At 42.6% G+C, this 20,539-nt stretch overlaps 1 protein-coding gene across 4 annotated transcripts in view; it reads right to left on the reverse strand.

The window, feature by feature from the left end:
• Positions 1-20,539, reverse strand: part of DYM (dymeclin) — a 1,075,019-nt gene that overhangs the window by 927,661 nt on the left and 126,819 nt on the right. For all 4 annotated transcript variants that reach the window (XM_029580368.1, XM_029580383.1, XM_029580376.1 and 1 more), the window contains exon 5: positions 16,938-17,071. In XM_029580368.1, coding sequence (XP_029436228.1) covers positions 16,938-17,071 — 134 coding nt within the window. The remainder of the gene's footprint in view (positions 1-16,937; positions 17,072-20,539) is intronic.

Below are 20,539 nucleotides of genomic sequence, written 5' to 3' on the forward strand. Positions count from 1 at the left end.
AACCAACAACCAACTCCTCCCTAGCCAACAACTTCAACAAGACATGGAAAAATATAGACCCAGGGGCCATATTGAGTGCCAAGACACAGCTAAAGTGAATCAATATAAACAGAAGCACTCTGGATGAAATTTTGGTATAGAGGATGCAGTCAGAAACATCACTGCCTTGTCTCAAAAATCTGTAAAAAAAAAAAAAAAAAAACCAACCCTACTTTGTGATAGTCCGCTATGGTCATTTTTTTTTGTTTGCACTTGGGACAAAATTTGAATCGTTGCCTGCTTCTCAGCTATCATTAGGAAAATCTTCAAAGCAAAAATCTAAGAAATATTCTTTGCCACAGAAGAGTATGAAGATAGGAAAACTTTGGGCAGCCTACTGGCATAGATGCACTGAATTAAAAAAAAAAAAAAAGCCACAGGCTAGCTCAGCAAAATTGATGAAGAAAACAAATACTAAGAACAAAACCTAAATTAAGCAATTAAGCTGTACGGGGCCATAAGAAAAAGAAAATTAAAATGTCTGGTCTTTGTGGACAAAAATGAACTGAGAGGAACAATGAAGCCACTATCATGCATGGGCAGCATTGGATTTTTGCTTTCTCCAGAAAGCTCTAGAAAAATCCAGCCATTCAGGACTGAATGCAATCACATAACCCACTTTTCTGTTTGACTCGGGGAACCTGTTTATCTTCAGAGAAACTGTTACTGTTTCTTTGGTTTCTGAAATGTTCATTCCAATGAATAAATCAGTGCATGGTGAAGTAACAAGGATGTAATTTTCAGGCTTTTTTTCCTTTGATCTGTTCGGCTCCCAACTACTTGTTTGTACAAAGGAAGCAGCCTTGGCCTGATATTTACTTTTAGCGAGACAGTCCTATATTTCAATAACATAAAAGGAATGCTTCCTCTTTCAGATGTCTTATTATTGCAACAACCGTGCAGAGCAAATATCTTTTAATAAAGTAAACCAAAAACGGTAATGCCTAAGGCTCAAATAATGGGCTAGATGAGCAGTTCATTAATAATGCTGTTCAGTGCCATGCAGGAGATCTGTGTTCACTTTCCAAAACCAGATGCTGCACATTGGGTTGGACAGGGATGCTGCAGAAGGGTGTGAGGGAATCTCAGTCATTGCCCACCAGTGACACTCTTAATGGCATCATTCAGATTGTATGCATACAGAATTGCAAACTGTGATCCGGGTCCCCAAGCAGAGAAGGGATATGATTAAAATGGGGGAAACCTGCAGGTAGCTGTGAATGAAGATTCAGTGTGCCAAGGCCCAGAAGCCCCCGGTCTCAACAGGGCTGGAATCCCAAAGGAGTAAGGAAAAAAAAAATGCAGGTCATTCAATACAAATTAACAACATCGTAAAATACCAAACTGATAAACAAAACGGCTCCTGAAATTTGCACAGAAGGTAGGTATACTCAGCAACGATCACCAAGATGTTAAAAAAAAAAAAGGCTAAGTGACCTGTATGTGCTAAATAATGTTTAGCAAAGAAAGCCATCTAGAAATACCAATTGGAACACCTCTACAGTAAAACTAGCAATATTTCATACATGTAGGTATGAGCAAGCAGACTAAATCTAATTGCGCGTTCTACAGCAAGTTATAAAAATTGTGCACACTCAAACTCAGATTACAACTTTTTGGGGCAGAAACACTGCAAACACATAAATTTTCTTGTATAGGACTATGCACAGATGGTGCTTATGTAAAGCAAAATTGCTTACCTTGTAATAGGTGTTATCCCAGGACAGCAGGATGTAGTGTTCACATATGGGGTGACATCATTGATGGAGCCCTATTGCGGAAAACTTTCTGTCAAAGTTTCTAGAAACTTTTGACTAGCACTCTGAGCCCACTGAGCATGCCCAGCATGCCATGATATTCTCAGCAACAGGGGTCTCCCTTCAGTCTCGTATGTAGCAATAAGCTTTAGCAAAAAATAAAATAATAAAACGTATCTGACCCAACTCCGCAAGGTGGCGGGTGGGTTTTGTGAGGACTACATCCTGCTGTCCTGGAATAACACCTATTACAAGGTAAGCAATTTTGCTTTATCCCAAGACAAGCAGGATGCTAGTCCTCACATATGGGTGATTAGCAAGCTAGAGGCTGAGTCATTTTGTAGTGAAGCAACACTGAAGTATTGTTGGTGAAAATGAGGCAGCCGAAGATCACAGCAGGTTGGATGTAGAAGGAGTTGGGGTTATACTGGAAACAAGTTCTTTAAGACAGATTGTCCGTAGGCTGAATCTTGTCGTCCTTGTTTGTCCAAACAGTAATGAGCTGCAAAGGTGTGAAGAGAACTCCATGTTGCCGCTTTACATTTGTCAAGAATTGGCACTGAACGATAGTGTGCTACTGAGGTTGACATTGCTCTTACTGAATGCGCCTTTACTCGCCCTTGGAGAGGAAGGCCTGCTTTTTCATAACAGAATTCTATGCAATCTGCTAGCCAAGTTGGAGAGAGTGTGTTTGCCCACTGGATTACCCGGTTTGTTTGGATCAAAAGATACAAAGAGTTGAGTGGATTTCCTGTGGACTGCAGAGCGGTCTAAGTAATATGCTAGCGCCCGTTTACAGTCCAAGGTATGTAAGGCCCGTTCACCTTGGTGAGAACGAGGCCTTGGGAAGAATGTGGGCAAAACTATGGATTAGTTCAAATGCAATTCCGTAACTACTTTGGGGAGGAATTTTGGATGTATACGGAGAACCACTCTGACATGTAGGAATTTTGTATAGGGTGAGTACATGATAAGTGCTTGTAACTCACTAATCCTTCTAGCCGATCTAATGGCTATAAGGAAGATAGTCTTCCATGTGAGAAATTTAAGATCACAGGAAGTCATGGGTTCAAAAGGAGAACGCATGAGCCTTGGTTAACACCAGATTAAGGTCCCATTCTGTGACTGGTGGCCATATTGGTGGTTTAAGGTGAGTTAAACCTCTCATAAATCTACTGACAAGAGGTTGAATGGATATTGGTGCATCTCCCAGCTTGTTATGGTAAGCCGAGATTGCACTTAAGTGTACTCGTAGAGATGAGGTCTGGAGACCAGAGTCTGAAAGATGACAAACAATCAGGTTTAATTTACACACCTAGTTTATTATTTTACATTGTTACCGTACTATGATGGCACATGAGTAATTTGTAATCTGTACCACCCATATTTCTCTTTATCGTGCCCTTCTGTAAACCGTTGTGATGGTATTTAACTTAATGACGGTATAGAAACATTTTTAAATAAATAAAAATAAAAAATAAATAGTCTAGCAGAGAAGGTGTGGGGCAGGAGAAAAGGTCTATGTTCTTCTGCATGCACCACAAAGTAAACCTTTTCCATTCCGAAGAATAGTTCTTTCGTGTTGAAGGTTTACGTGAAGCTATAAGCACTTGAGAGACATTGGTTGAAAGATTGAGTGGTTGAAAGATCAAGTTTTAAACATCCATGCTGTCAGGGATAGGGATTGAAGGTTGGGATGGCGCAACCGACCCTGATCCTGAGTTATGAGAGTGGGAGCTACACCCAGGCGAATTGGTTCTCTGATCAAGAGGTCTAGAAGTATGGGAAACCATACTTGTCGAGGACAATATGGGGCTGTGAGTATCATGGACCCCTTGTCCTGTTGTAGCTTCACTAGAGTTTTGGTTATGAGCAGTATTGGAGGATATGCGTATAGAAGGCCTAAGTTCCAAGGGTGAGCAAAGGCGTCCTTGGCTGGCTGATGTTTCTGCCTGTGCAGAGAGCAGAATCTGTCCACTTTGTGATTCAGGTGTGATGCAAAGAGGTCTATTGTTTGTTGTCCCCAATGCTGGAATATCCTGGTTGCTATTAAGGGATGCAGGGACCACTCGTGTGGTTGGAACTGACGACTGAGGTGATCTGCAACTACGTTGTGGATGCCCGCTAGATAAGTTGCCCGGAGAAATATGGAATGTGTCAGGGCCCAGTCCCAAATTTGTGCGGCTTCTTGACAAAGGTACCTGTGTTTGTTCAGGTACCACATGGCTACTGTATCGACCGTTTGAATCAGAACAGTCTTTTGTGAAAGGCAGTCCTTGAATGCATGCAGCGCATAACGTATAGCTCGAAGTTCCAGGAAACTGATTTGGAATGTTGCTTCGAGTTTTGTCCAAGTACCCTGGGTTTGGAGATTGTCTATGTGAGCTCCCCAACCTAAGTTGGATGCATCTCTAGTTAAAGTTATCTGTGGGACTGGTTGTTGCAAGGGCAGGCCCTTGTGCAAGTTGTCCTTGCTCGCCCACCAAAGTAGAGATGAACATAGCTGGTGGGTTACTTGAATTGGAGAGGACAGTGGTTGAATGGCTTGGATCCATTGTGAACTTAAAGTCCATTAGGTTATTCTCATGGCTAGTCTTGCCATAGGAGTGACATGAACTGTGGAGGACATGTGGCCTAGCAAGGTTAGAAACTGATGAGCTGTTGCTTGTTTCTTTGAGTGTAGCGAGTTTGCCAATAGGGAAAGTGTTTCTGCCCGATCCTCAGGTAGAAAGGCTTTTGAGAGGATGGTGTTCAATTCTGCTCCGATGAATTGAAGCAGGTGAGACGGAATGAGATGGGACTTTTGATAATTGATGAGAAAGCCCATGGAGTGAAGTAGAATAATTGTTCAGTTGAGAGAAGTTAGTGCTCCTTGTTGAGATTGACTTCTGATGAGCCAGTCGTCTAGATAGGGGAAAACGTGGACACTTTCCTTGTGTAAGTGTGCTGCTATTACCGCCAGGCATTTTGTGAATACTCTGGGAGCTGAGGCAAGTCCGAATGGTAGTACTCTGTACTGGAAAGGTTGATGACCCACCAGGAAATGCAGATACTTGCGATGAGGAGGGAATATTGGAATGTGAGCGTAAGCGTCTTGTAGATCCAGAGAACAAAGCCAATCTCCTGTCTGAAGAAGTGGAAGCATGGTGCCTAGAGAAACCATCCTGAACTTTTCTCTCTTTAGAAATCTGTTGAGATTTCTGAGGTCTAGGATGGGACATAGGCCTCCGGTTTTCTTTGGAATACGGAAATAACGGGAGTAGAATCCTCTGCCCTGCTGAGTCCAGGGCACCGGTTCTACAGCTCTGGCTCTCAGAAGGGTGGATAATTCTGCTTGTAGATGAATTATGTTGTTTTCGTTTAACGAAAGAGGTTTTGGAGGAGAGTCTCTTGGAGTTAAGAGGAAACTGAGTTGGTAACCTTGTGATATTACTGAGAGTACCCATTGGTCCGTTATCTGTAACCAATGGTTGTAGAAGGAGGAAACTCGGCCTCCTACTGGCAGGTTCGGTTGTGGATTGTGGAGATGGCTTTGGTCTCTGGTGATGGCCTCAAAAACCTGCAGCTGGTCCCATCTGCGGTGGTGGTTGAGGCCTAGTATCTCTAGGCTGCCTGGGTTGGGATTTTTGTTGCGGACGAGAGGATCTACCCCTGGATGCTGGTGGATAGTATCGTCTGTAGAAAGGTTTTCTAGAGTCTTTCCTTGGTGGACGGTGAGACAGTCATGAAGAGGAGTCTTGCGGAACTGACGACAGTTGGCGCAATGTCTCTGTGTGTTCTTTTAGCTGGGCCACTGCATCCTGAACTTTCGACCAAAAGAGGTTGTCACCTACGCAGGGTAAATCCACCAGCTTTTCTTGTACCTCAGGCCTAAGGTCAGAGGCTTTTAACCATGCCCAGCGACGTGCACTTATTCCTGAGGTTGCCACCCTTGAAGCTGTTTCAAAGTTGTTGTAGGTGGCCCGGACTTCATGCTTTCCAGCTTCAAGTCCCTTGTATATTATAGCCTGAGCTGCCTCCTGGTACTGCTGAGGTAGGGAGTTGGAAAGTTCCTGCATCTGCTTCCATAGATTCCTTTGGTATTGCGTCATATAAAACTGATAGGACGCTATCCTTGAATTGAGCATAGTTCTTGGAATACTTTTCTGCTTAAGGAGTCTAGGAGTCTATGGTCCTTTCCAGGTGGAGTGGAGGAATGAGGTCGTACTCTTTTGGACTTCTTTTGAGCCGACTCAACCACAACAGATTGATGTGGCAACTGTGATTTCTGGTAACCAGGAACATGTTGGACAAGATAGGTAGTATCCACTCTTTTATTAATGGGTGGAACCGAACATGGATGTTCCCAGAGTCTATGTTGCAACTCCAAAAGCACCTCGTGGACAGGAACGGCCAGGACCTCTTTTGGAGGAGCCACGAACTGTAAGACTTCTAAAGGCTGCTGTCTCGTGTCTTCCTCAGACACTACATTGAATGGTATTGTGTCTGCCATGTCCTTTATGAAATTTGTGAAGGACAAGTCCTCTGGCGGAGATTTCTTAAGAACATAAGAAATTGCCATGCTGGGTCAGACCAAGGATCCATCAAGCCCAGCATCCTGTTTCCAACAGATGCCAAAATCAGGCCACAAGAACCTGGCAATTACCCAAACACTAAGAAGATCCCATGCTACTGATGCAGTTTATAGCAGTGGCTATTCCCTAAGTAAACTTGATTAATAGCCATTAATGGACTTCTCCTCCAAGAACTTATCCAAACCTTTTTTGAACCCAGCTACACTAACTGCACTAACCACATCCTCTGGCAACAAATTCCAGAGCTTTATTGTGCGTTGAGTGAAAAAGAATTTTCTCCGCATTCCATGCTAACTTCATGGAATGCCCCCTAGTCCTTCTATTATTCGAAAGTGTAAATAACAGAGTCAAATCTACTCGTTCAAGACCTCTCATGATCTTAAAGACCTCTATCATATCCCCCCTCCGCCTTCTCTTCTCCAAGCTGAACAGCCCTAATCTCTTCAGCCTTTCCTCATAGGGGAGCTGTTCTATCCCCTTTATCATTTTGGTTGCTCTTCTCTGTACCTTCTCCATCGCAACTATATCTTTTTTGAGATGTGGCGACCAGAATTGTACACAGTATTCAAGGTGCGGTCTCACCATGGAGCGATATAGAGGCATTATGACATTTTCCGTTCTATTAACCATTCCCTTCCTAATAATTCCTAACATTCTATTTGCTTTTTTGACTGCTGCAGCACACCGAGCCAACGATTTTAAAGTATTATCCACTATGATGCCTAGATCTTTTTCCTGGGTGGTAGCTCCTAATATGGAACCTAACATCGTGTAACTACAACAAGGGTTATTTTTCCCTATATGCAACACCTTGCACTTGTCCACATTAAATTTCATCTGCCATTTGGATGCCCAATCTTCCAGTCTTGCAAGGTCCTCCTGTAATTTATCACAGTCTGCTTGTGATTTAACTACTCTGAATAATTTTGTATTATCCGCAAATTTGATAACCTCACTCATATTCCTTTCCAGATCAATGACGTCACCCCATATGTGAGGACTAGCATCCTGCTTGTCCTGGGATAAAGTACGTTTACTTACTATAAACCAGGTTCTCCATAAACAGCAGGATGAATCAGCCATAACGAGAGGAGGTAAGTCACTGTATGATACAGATACACGCTCTGCTCTCGGAGCTCAGGTAAAATGTTTTTGAGTATGCATGGAGTTCCAGCACATAGCTGCTGCCTCGTGAGCTTCTCAGTCTATTCCAGAGCTTAAGCTTTAGGGAGGTAGTCGATACTCCAGGAAGGCTAGAGGTATTAAATGTGGCCAATTCATCCTGTCGTCTACAGAAAACCCTATGTGGATATGGTTAAGTTTTTCTGCTGATTTGGACAAGTCAGTTCTTAAACCATTACATATATTTGAAACACTACAACTGTCAGCATATGAGAAAAACCTGCAAAGATAAGTAGATGTCTGTATAGACAACTGCTTAAGTAAAATGTCAAAAAAATAAATAAAGAAAAGGTGACTGGAATGCCAATTCAGTTATACCTACCCATCATGACAGATTAAAAATTGATGGTGCATCAAAGATATGAGATGCATAATATATGTGCAAACAGCTCCTGAGATGATGATTATGATATAAACATTTGATGTTCAGTGTTACTTGTTTGTGGCGAACCAAACTTATACATGCAAGACAAGAGAAGCAAGATTTCACAGCATACACCTAAAATACAAGGTTTTGCCTGTTCGTCTATTACTTCCTCAATTTACAGCAATTTCACAGTAACTAGCTCAGAGTTTGCTAATTTCTGAAGAATTCTGCCAAAGTGTACACCTTTTTATTACTGTATGCGGCAGCCATTAATTTATTTATTTATTTTATTTATTTATTTAAAAACTTTTAATATACCGACGTTCGTGAGGCACATCACGCCGGTTTACAAGTAACTCAGTTAAAGGAGGAAATTACAATGGAAATTAATGTCCAGCACAACTCCTCCTCTCCTGTCAAACTCTCCTTCTTATCTACTGCTGCCAGAGCTACAGAAGGGTCCTTCCTACGGGAAGGAATCTATGTAGTAGGAAAGCAGTAAATAGGAAGGATGGAATAGGATCACAACAGAAAGAGGAAGGACTATGGAGAGAGGCAAGGAGAGGAAAGGAGCTACAAGGGATAGGTCAGAGGTTGGAGGGGAATGAGGCAAAAACAAGGTAGGGAAGGAGACTCTGGAGAAGGGAGACTCTGGGAAGATAGGAAAAACAGGTAGTAGGGGTGGGTAGGAAGAGGAGCACCTTTAGGAGGAAGGAGGCCGACTACAGCAAGAGAGAGACAGGTACAAGGAGAAACAAAACAAACAAGTTATTCAGATGTACTCAAAGTTTTTTGCATCTTACAAAAAAGTAAACTATATACTTTCTGTTCTACCTTAACACAGCAAATACAATGTATTAGAACTGGAAGAATGTCACACCATGATACTAGATAATAATTATACAGTGGCTTGTAAAATTGTTCAACCCCCTAAAAAGTCAGCAGATTTGAATGGATTACAAATGACACTTAGATTTTTCCAGACAATATGTTTATTGCAAACCAGCATGCTCTTAAAGTAAATGTTCAAAGTCACAATTCATTATTTCTCTGCATTTTTTGTAAAATAAAATTAGAAACGGACAATGCTGCTTGCCTAAGTATTCAACCCTTTCAGACTAGTACTTTGTAGAACCACCTTTTGCTGCAATAACAGCTTTTAAGTCTGTTGAGGTAAGTTTCTACCAGCTTTGCACACTACTTGGGAGTGATTGTTGCCCATTCTTCCTGACAGATTTGCTCCAGGTTATTCAGGTTGGTTGGGTGATGCTTTAATGGAGTGCAATTTTCAAGCAGTGCCACAGATTGATTGGACAGATCTGGATTTTGACTTGGTCATTGTAGAACATTCACCTTTTTATTTTTCAACCACTCCTGTGTGTTGCTTTGGCCTTGTGCTTGTGATCATTGTCCTGATGAAAGGAACTTTCTCCCAAGTTTTAGTTCAACAGACTGAAGCAGATTTTCTTGCAGTATCTCCTTTTATGTTGCACCATCCACCTGTCCTTCACATTTAACAAGATGCCCAGTGCCCGCTGAGGAAAATCATTTCTACAACAAGCTGCTGCCACCCCCATACTTTACTGCTGGGATGGTGTTTGCTGAGGAATGGACAGGGTTAGGTTTGCACAGTACTCAGTGTTTTGAATTTGGGCAAAAAAAGCTCCATTTTTGTCTCATCTGACCACAAAACCTTAGCCCACATTTTAGCTGGGTCACGCTGATGCTTTCTGGCAAACTCCAGATGTGCTTTCATGTGTTTTTTCTTCAGTAATGGCTTCCTTCTAGCCACCCTTCGATGCAGGCTTCTTGACATGTTTGACTGGTGCACCTCCACTCCAGTCTCAGCCACTAAACTCTGTAGCTCCTTAAAGTAATTGCTGGCCTCTCTGCGGCTTCCCTTCGCAAGTCCCCTTCTTGCTCTGATGTTGAGTTTTGAAGGACAACCTTCTCTAGGCAGTGTCTGGGTGCTATGATGCAGCTTCCATTTCCTCACAATTGATCCAAAGGTGTTCATTTGGATATCCAAGCACTTGGATATTATTTTGTAGCCTTTTCCTATCTTGTGGACGTCAATAAATATCTTTAATTTCCATAGAATACTCTTTGGTCTTCATTTTCACGGCTTTCCTTCAAATTCATAGTTTGACCAATGGCACTGGAATTAGGGAGTCTTTTATCCAGAAAAGCTGGTCTTTTTTTTAATGATTCACAGATAGAGGCCAATTGTAAACCAATTGTTAGGGCAATATCTTTCCATCTGTGTGAACCTGGAGTTTCCACAGCACAGGGGTTGAATACTTATGCAAGCAGCATTTTTCAGTTTTTAATTTTTATAAAAAATGTAGAGAAATAATGAATTGAGGCTTAACATTTACCTTAAGAGCATACTGGTTTGCAATAAACATACAGTCTAGAACAATCTAAGAACATAAGAACATAAGAAAATGCCATACTGGGTCAGACCAAGGGTCCATCAAGCCCAGCATCCTGTTTCCAACAATGGCCAATCCAGGCCATAAGAACCTGGCAAGTACCCAAAAACGAAGTCTATTCTATGTAACCATTGCTAATGGCAGTGGCTATTCTCTACTTTTGCAAGCCACTGTACACAAATAAATTGAACAAACCAAATAAGTAAAGCAATAGAAGGCACGGGAAGACAACTTAAAATATTCGGAAAGTGCTTACTTAAAGGCGAGCTCACATTCTGAAGAAAAGCAAGCCTGAAAGTAGTCAAGTTGTGGGATACACTTATGCATACATACCACATTTTCAAAAATATTCTAATCCTTGTACAAGGAATACACTTCTTATGCCACCATAGAAAACTGGCATGAGACCTTAGTCTTACCCTATGTTGCCAGTGCTTAGATTTTAGATTTTTTTATATTCCACTTTTCACACTTTTTTCAGCATTTCAAAGCGGATTACATTCAGGTATTGTTGGTATTTCCCTATCCCCAGAGGGTTTACAATCTAAGTTTGTACCTAAGGCAATGGAATAAAGGCATATTATCATCACATACTTAACACATCACCTCTAAATTCATTCTTCATTTGTTCCTGATAGATTCCTACTCACTTTCTTCCCATACATAGCCAATGCCTTCAGATCCTTTATGGGAGGTACACTGGTGTGTTACAGAGTACGTTTTGCCCACCATCTACTCCACCACCAAAGTTGTGCAGTAGATGGATGATGCCAAACTCTGTGGAGGCCTGGATTCTCCTTCAAATTGATGTTGAAGGCTATCGGAAGATATGACATTGGAACCTGACATCCTCCTTTGTAGATCCTTGAGGAGGCTAGGTACTGGGATGAATGCGGAGTATGCCAGTGGATGCAGAAAATGCAACAAGTCAAAAACATCAGTTCTAGAGTCCTTCCTTATATCAATGGACAACATATTTGCTAACCTGTCTAAGAAGCGAGAATAGCTAAGATCTTTCTGAAGAGATATATGCCAAATCAAGTTCATTAAAGGAATTCTCACTATATCATGGAAGGACACTCAGCCAGGACCCTGACGACAATGAAGGAGAAAGCAGAGGAGACCTCCGATAATCCAACAGGGAGAGGACCATTAGGAACACTGAATGGGCTGATTCCACCCCGCCCCCCTCTGACTCATTGAGGGGGGTGGGGGGGAGGACTCCTTCAAGGGAGGCAAATCAATAATCCAAAAGCTAAACCCAGCTGCACACCCAATCAACCCCATTCCTATAAAACTCTTAAAGCAAATCCCAAACACCATAGCCAGACCTATAGCAAACATAGTTAATATCTCACTTGAACAAGGCACCTTCCCAGACTCCCTTAAATGCGCCATCATCAAATCAATCCTCAAAAAACCTCATCTCAACAAATCGGATCCATCAAACTACCGACCCATCTCCAACCTCCCCTTCATTGCCAAGATCCTTGAAAAAAAAGTCAACCGCCAACTCTCCGAACACCTGGAAAATAATAACCTGCTATCTACTGCCCAACATGGATTCAGAAAACACTAACACCGAAACACTCCTACTATCACTCACCAATCACATCCTCAGAGGCCTTGACCACGGGCAAGCCTACCTCCTCATCCTTCTCGACATCTCTGTGGCCTTTGACACTGTCAACCATGAAACCTTATTAAACAGGCTAAGTGACATCGGTCTAGGTAACACCACACTTAAATGGTTCAAATCATACCTAACAAACCGCTCATACAAAGTTAAACTTAATACTGCCGAATCAAAACAAATCCCTCTCACACATGGAGTACCTCAAGGATCATCCCTCTCTTCCACCCTATTCAACATCTACATCCTCTCCGGACTAAATCTAACCTTCTTCATATATGCAGACGATGTTCAGATCCTACTCCCCATAAAAGAGTCCATCACAAACACATTAAAAACCTGGGACAATCACCTTCAGAAGATAACATCTATCGCAAATGTCCCTCAACCACAAAAAAACAGAAATCCTCCATATTAACAACAAAACCATCTCAACCCTCAATGACAACAACTCATCTCCTTCCACAGATGGTAAATTAATCTCTTCAGTCAAAGATCTCTGTGTAATCATTGACAACGAATTCAACATGAAGACTCACATCAACTCAATAATATAAGATGGTTTTTCTTCAAACTTCAGATCCTCAAAAAAATATCAAACCATGACTACAGAACAGTATTCCAAGCACTGCTATTTTCCAAACTCGACTATTGTAATGCCCTACTCCTTGGCCTTCCATCCATTTCTCTCAGACCACAACAGCTCCAAAATGCAGTGGCAAGATCACTTTCAAACACCAAAAGATCAGAACACATCTCACCTATCCTCAACAACCTTCATTTTCTGCCCATCCCACACAGGATACAATACAAAATGTTTACACTCATTCAACAAAGCACTATACACTGAAAAATTCAACTGGCCGAGCCCTGCTCTTCACTTCCAAATCACCCAGAGAACACTCCGCTCCATCAACACTGGACTTATCCCAACTCCCTCACCAAAAATGGCACACCTAACCTCAACAAGGAACCGCTCCCTAACAGTGGCAGGACCAACACTCTGGAACAGTTTACCACCCCAACTCAGGCTAGACCCTATATCTCAATCATTCAAAAAGAACCTTAAAACATGGCTCTTTAAAAAAGCATACCCAACAACCACCCATCACCCTTCGCCAACTCCACTAAGATGAGCCCTCTTCCCCCCCCCAGCTCTCTCATTGCCCCCCCTACACCCCCCAAAGAACCACATAACCCAAATCCCACCCAATTAGCACCTCTCATTTGAATTAATCCCCTTACCTCCCCCTCCCATCCACCCCTCCCCCAGCATCTCCCTCCCCAAGGGACCCCCCTCCCCTCAGAACCCCTCAGACATATGTCATGTTACTGCTTATGTCACGAAGTTTATAGGTTTTGCACATCTTACAAAGTTTTAGTTATTGCATAGGTTACGAAGTACTTAACGTTCTTACTACTCTGTTATAATTATGTCACTTATGACTCTCCACAAACCGTTTGCTACTCATGTTACAAAGTTTCATGTATTATAAGAAGTCCATGTTTAATAGACTCCTCCGTTAATCTGTTAACCGGTGTGATATGTCTAATTGAACCTCGGTATAGAAAAACAAACAAATAAGTAAATAAATAAATTAATTAATTAAAAGGGCTCACTTCCACTACCAAAAGACCCTGAGGCGAGGTTTGAACCACCCAAGGACTCTCTGAGGCCCTACTATGTGGGAAAATTTCCTCCATCCTGAACAAGAGGGGTTTTCAATTTTGATCTCCTGGCTTAAGGAGGCAAAGAAATTCTTTACCAACTAACAGCTTGGCTCGAACTGGCGGCTACTGAACCTTTTGTGCTGGGAGGAGTAGGAGAAGGAGATATATCTTCCAAAAGCCATATAGACTTATCCTCACTAAAGGCCACCAAATACAAGCTCAGTTGCATTGAAGCTGCAAATGCCAAAACACCAGGTTCTGATGTACTCTGAGCTAGGTGTGTCAAAGTATCCCATTGACCTATGTTGGCCGTCAGCTACGGAAGTGATACCTTCTGCACCAAGGATCTATTCTCCAAAGTAGACAGATGCCTGCTCCCCTGCGCCACTCTGATTAGACCAAAAGTTCTGCATCACTCCACGCTGAGGGAACTGACTGCATCCTGGAATGCACCATCACGTTCTGCACCAATGAGAAGGACAGTACCCTGGACAGACCAATACCAGAATGTCCAGGTAGAACAAATCACTCAGTATCATAAGGATCTTGTGCACTAGGAACAATGAGGCAGCCTGCACTGAAGGGTTTGGTGATGAGTAGCAAACGGTTTCGGTGATAAGGAAAATTCCATCCCAGCAAAGCTCCAATAGTGATGATTGCTTCGGCACTGAGGGAGATGACCCCAGAGAGGATCCCTCATGCCATTTGGGCACTCTTCACAGCTTATCTGGCACCTTCTATTTCCACACCACACTCAACCCCAACTTGTAACAGATCCACAAGCTGGTCCCCAGGGACCAGGAAGGCGGGGGTGCCCCCTTCCCATACCTGAAAGATGATGCGAAGTCTTGGCATAATTAGTGCTTCTTATGACAACAGGAATCCGAAGAAGCCTCGCTACAGGAAGTGGAACAACTCCATTGCCCATCCTTGCACCAAGGCTTCAGGGTCTTACCTGATGGCACATTCTGCAAGTACTGGAAAAGCAAGAGCAAATTAAATGGAGTGTAACCCCCTGAAGCAGATTTGCGATCGAAACATGGCCATGTCAGGGTTCTAAGGGGATATTGAAGATAAGTGTGTTTTGACTTTCTTGATCTGATGAACGGGTTCAAACAAGATAAATTTATATATGACCCGGGTAGGCATCTTCATGGACTGTGACTGTTTTTAAGATAAGAATAAGAAAAAGAAAAATTGAAAGTTTTTGATAAATGAATAAAATAAAGTAAAAGTGGACTCGAGGGGTACTACAGCTTGTCCACATCTACAAGCTGTGCTCATGAAGGTTCTACATATATACTTCTAATAAATACAAAAGATTTATACTGAGGAATATTTTGGGGTATTTTTGGATATTCTGCAAGGCCTCCGTCTTTCAGGTGTGGTACTTGTGCCCACAGGGACATCTGACCACAACTGGAACAGTTTGGAGTGTCATGATCCAGTCCCAAGCAGCGATAACAGAAAGAGTGGGTGTCTGATGGACATATGGCACCTACACCCACAAGCCTTAAACCTGTTGAACATAGGCTTCTTTGCTTTGGGTTTCTCTATTTTCTTCTTCCTTTTTTTTGGTAGAATTTGAAAGTTCTGTTGAGGGGTTGCAGAGGCAGCTACAAGAATTCGCAAGATGATAGCAAGAAAAGAAGGCTAGAAAATACAAAGCCTAAACAGAGACTGGGAACATGCCCATGCGATAGCTCGAATGAAGACAGACTTAGGGATTTAGAAGGCTTGCTCAAACATATTTCAGCTCTGAAAGCTGGGTCCGTGTTGGTGCCATTGGATGATGTCACCCCCATTTGTTATAACTGATGGGTCTTAGTGTCATCCGCAGATCTTGCGGATGACACTAAGATCTGCAACAGAGTGGACACGCCGGAAGGAGTGGAGAGAATGAGACGGGATTTAAGGAAACTGGAAGAGTGGTCGAAGATATGGCAGCTGAGATTCAATGCCAAGAAGTGCAAAGTCATGCATATGGGGAGTGGAAATCCGAATGAACTGTATTCGATGGGGGGGGAAAGGCTGATCTGCACGGAGCAGGAGACCGACCTTGGGGTGATAGTGTCTAATGATATGAAGTCTGCGAAACAATGCGACAAGGCGATAGCAAAAGCCAGAAGAATGCTGGGCTGCATAGAGAGAGGAATATCAAGTAAGAAAAGGGAGGTGATTATCCCCTTGTACTGTGTTCAGTTCTGGAGACTGTATCTACAAAGAGACAAAGACAAGATGGAAGCAGTACAGAGAAGGGCGACCAGGAAGGTGGAGGGTCTTCATCGGATGACATACGAGGAGAGATTGAAGAATCTAAATATGTACTCCCTGGAGGAAAGGAGGGGCAGGGGTGATATGATTCAGACTTTCAGATACTTGAAAAACTTTAATGATCCAAAGACTACGACAAACCTTTTCCATCAGAAAAAAATCAGCAGAACCAGAGGTCACGAGCTGAGGCTCCAGGGAGGAAGACTAAGAACCAATGTCAGGAAGTATTTCTTCACGGAAAGGGTGGTGGATGCCTGGAATGCCCTTCCGGAGGAAGTGGTGAAGTCTAAAACTGTGAAGGACTTCAAAGGGGCGTGGGATAAACACTGTGGGTCTATCAAGTCTAGAGGTCGTGAATAAAGAGGAGGCAGCAAAACACTGCACGGAGCGGCAGTAGCCTCAGAGGCATTCACGGAGCGGGATGCCAGTGGCCAGTGGTTGGTGTTCCACCTTCACGGAGCGGAAGGATGGAGGGCTGCCATCTCCAAAAAAAAACAAAAACCCAGGGGTGGGTAAGAGTATGGGGCAGGGGTGTGGCCTGCTTGTTGCAGCGGTTGCTACCCCTAATTGAGCTGGATGTTCACTTGGATGCAGATCTGGCGCTGCTCTCTACATTGGTGGTGGGGTGGAGGGGAATTAGGGCTGGTGGGGTGGAGGGGAATTAGGGCTGGAGGGTACTGGAAGCCAATAGTAACAGGTGGGTGAGAGAAAAAGATTAAAAAAAAAAAAAGATAAAGTATGTAGCTTGCTGGGCAGACTGGATGGGCCGTTCGGTCTTCTTCTGCCGTCATTTCTATGTTTCTATGATGCATCCCTGCTGGTCAATGGAAAAATAATATATATATATAATTTTTTTTAATTATTATTTATTTTTTTAAGTGCATAGCTTATGTTTAAGCACAGACATGAAATGTATGATTTAGAAAATGAAAACAACCTTACGGATTCTTTAGTAACATATTGTGAAGTTGTGCACCACTGTATACAGTCTACTCATTTCCTTACCATAGGATCCTGGCACTCTCTCCTGGTAAGTAAAATGAAGTTGCAGCTCCAATTCTGGCATGTGGCAGATGAACACTTTCAGCAAACAGCATATTATAAATAGTGCATTGTGAGCCTGCCAAATGAAGAGCTGACTGAAAAGGAAACAGAAAAAACAAGGAAGTTATTAACAGTTTTACTAAAGCAGCATACAATACAAGGCATTTCTTCCTGCAAGATAAGATTACTCCATAGAATAATAGGAGGCATAAGAAAAAGCCAAGCATCTTTTAACCATTCAAGAAGAAGTGTGTGGTCCAAGTCTTTTTCAAATTTCCTGTCTTGGCCAGCTTATTGTCCAGCCCAAGGCTTCTCTAAACCTCAACTAACATCAGCCCGCTTCCTATAGCTTTTGCCACAGAAGGCCCTTCTAGTGCTTCCCAAAACAAACACAAACATTTCTCTATAAGTCAGAACAGTAAGTTGCTTGGAAAGGATGTCTCTTCATAGTCACTCTGCCCACCTACATTCTGCAGTGGTGTCACAGGGCTAGCCCTATAGCCTCATGCGAGGACATAATACAGCTCTCCTGTCTGGCCACCAGAGATGATCAATAGCAACAAATTCCCATTTTAGTATGTAGTTTTTGGCCTGAATGTTTTCTAAAGGAAGAATAAAGCTTTTCATTTAATTGCATGGCTTAACACTTCTAGCACTTAAGGAATAGATGTAAAGGAAACCATGATCTGGCATAATGAAACAAGTCATTGTTCTGGTAATTTATTTTATATTCTAAATATAATTAACTCCTTAAGTCATACTAAATGCATTCAGCAAATAAAACATTCATCCAGTCTTTTGGTGATAAAATACAATCAGTCACAGAGAGCGCAAGTTTTCTTAGTGTTAAACAGGGTTCTCCATAAGTTCATCAGCCCCCAAAAAAGCTAAGAATCTCAATGTACTCAAACACAAACAAAAGGAGGGAAACCCAATAAACTTAATAATAGTTTGGGCTTACAAACAATAATGTTTTTTGTGGTCTTACACAAAAAAAACATTAATCATACATGACTACTGCAAGGTGTCAGCAAGCCTGTCAGTGTGTGCCCTGCAAAACACCACATGGACCATCCGGTCAACATGATCATTTACATTGGAAAACCCACTTTTTTTTTTTTTGAGGGAATGCAAATTAAAAAAATATTAAGATCAACAGTCTAAAATAGAAATTCAAACAAGCCCAATACGGCCGGTGTTTCCTCAGGGGCTAAATTGTGCCATTGTCATTTGCTTAAAACAACAGACTTCATAGTTTGAGACTTCTTGGTCATAAGAACTCAAGAAATTGCCATACTGGGTCAGATCAAGTGTTCAAATCCAGCATCCTATTTCCAACAGTGGCCAATCCAGGCTACAAGTACCTGGCAAGTCCGGATAAATGACAGTCTATTACAGGTAAACAAACTTGTTTTCTCCAATGACAAGCAGCCATGATTTGGGAGTCCCTAACAGAGGGTAGTACATAGCGAAGCAAATACGTAAAGCCAAACTGTCCCCGCCAAGTGGAGAGCAGACCACTGGATGAACAAGCTGCGCAGAACTACTTGTTCAACATTACTGTCTCCTCGGGATATGCTGTTCAGACAGTAGTGGGACATTAAGATATGACCAGATTACCAAGTAGCAGCTTTATAAGCATCTTCCAGAGAAGTGGCCCAGAGATGAGCCACTGAAGTCACCATGGCTCTTGTATGATGAGCCTTTACAGAGTCTGTAATCTGTAAGCCAGTCAAGTAAAAGTGCATTATATAGGCCGCTAGCTAATTTGACAGTTTGTCTGTCAAGTGCCCTTCCCAATCTATTGGGATCCCAGGACACGAACAGTTGAGAAATTTGATGGCAAGGTCAAATCCTCTTTAAATAAATGTGCCAAGGAGTGATCAGCCCATTTTCCTTTCTGCGCATGAGATCTTGGAAAGAATGCAAGTAGCACAATAGTTTTGGGGTTTTTTTTATGGGAAAGGCAGATACCATTTTCAGAAGGAACTAACCACACCATAAAGAAAAACTATGAAGAATATGAAACTAGAGCCTGTAGTTCACTTACTCTTCTTGCTGAAACAGCCATGAGAAACACTTTCCAAGGGAGACACTTCAAGTCCCCCAACTTGAGAGGTTTAAAACAAGGTTTCATTGAGTTGAGCTAGGACTACATTGAGATCCACAGTAATGGATGTATACAGCCTATTCATGAGCTTCAATATCAAACAGAGGAGAAAGATTGGAGCCCCTTTCACCTACTAGCAAAATGCTGCAGTGGCACAGAGAATAACTGACAGAAGATACTAAGTAAGGCCTGAAGAACAGGAGACAGAACAAATACTGAAGCAAGTCCTCCAGCCCAGAAAGGATCAACCGGCTGGCCTTACACAAGTCAAGAACTTCGTCCATAGAATTTTCTGATGAAGGTTTCCTGGCAAAAATCAGAACATCCTCCACCTCCTTAGACAGGAGTAAGGATAAGACTACAGCATGCTCAATATCCATACCATGAGGCCAAGCAATGACGACTGACTTTGATGGCAGAGCCCACCTTCCTCCTATGTGATGAGTCTTCGAGATGTTCCCAACGGAATCAGAGACTGAACTGAAAGACAGTCGAAATATACATAACACACTTACCATTGCCAGGATGGCGCTATGACCATTGCCTTGTCCTGAAGGACCTTCTGGACAGTCCTGGTGATTAGAGGAATCAGTGGGTCCACAGAGTAGAAAAAGACACTCGTCTAGCACAAAAGCATCAGAAGCTAATCTGTAGCCACTTGGATACACAGAGCATAACTTCTTCACCTGTTGTCCTCTGCAGGTTGATCACTGACATTCCCCAGCAACTGAATAAGTCATTCGCTATTCCTTGATCGAAGAACCACTTGTGTGGTAACAATGCTGAGGTGGTCCAACAATCTATTGTGGATTTCTGGAAGATAAAGTTAGCTGGAGATGAGCACTGTGATGTCCTGTCCATGACCAAATTAGGAGGGTCACCTGGCACAGATTCCTCCCTGCTTGTTTATGTATAACATGGCCACTTGGTTATTCATCTGGATCAAGACTTTAAGAAGGCATGAGAAGGCCCTTGGAGAATAGTAGATAGCTCACACTCCAGGTGGTTGATCTGTAGATGACTCTTTGCTGAGGAGCACAACCCTTGTATTCACGCAACACCAGTATGGCATTCCCATTAACAGACAGAGTTACTTGATGCAGTGGAACACACAGTGAGAGACCCACCTTTACAAGTGAAGCAAGATACCCATCATTGAAGGGATGCACTCAACTCCAGGGTCACAGATTTGGAGGGATAATGGCTGCGAGCTGATCCCACTGGCTTCAGAGGCCTCACTGAATGCCCTTCATGTGCATATGAGTCAGAGGAACCACATGTGCCACAACAGCCATGTGTCCAAGAACCACCAAGGCTGAACTTGCTGGCATTCAGTCCTATTAAAAGAAATAGCTCAGCAATGCACCTCTTTCAATGGGAAGAAACATCTTTTTCTAAAAAGAGAGCCTATTCAGGCTTCTATTAATACTCAGACAGAACCAGTCTTGACTTT

This window comes from Rhinatrema bivittatum, chromosome 1 (assembly GCF_901001135.1).
Source record: "Rhinatrema bivittatum chromosome 1, aRhiBiv1.1, whole genome shotgun sequence".
Lineage (NCBI taxonomy): Eukaryota > Metazoa > Chordata > Amphibia > Gymnophiona > Rhinatrematidae > Rhinatrema > Rhinatrema bivittatum.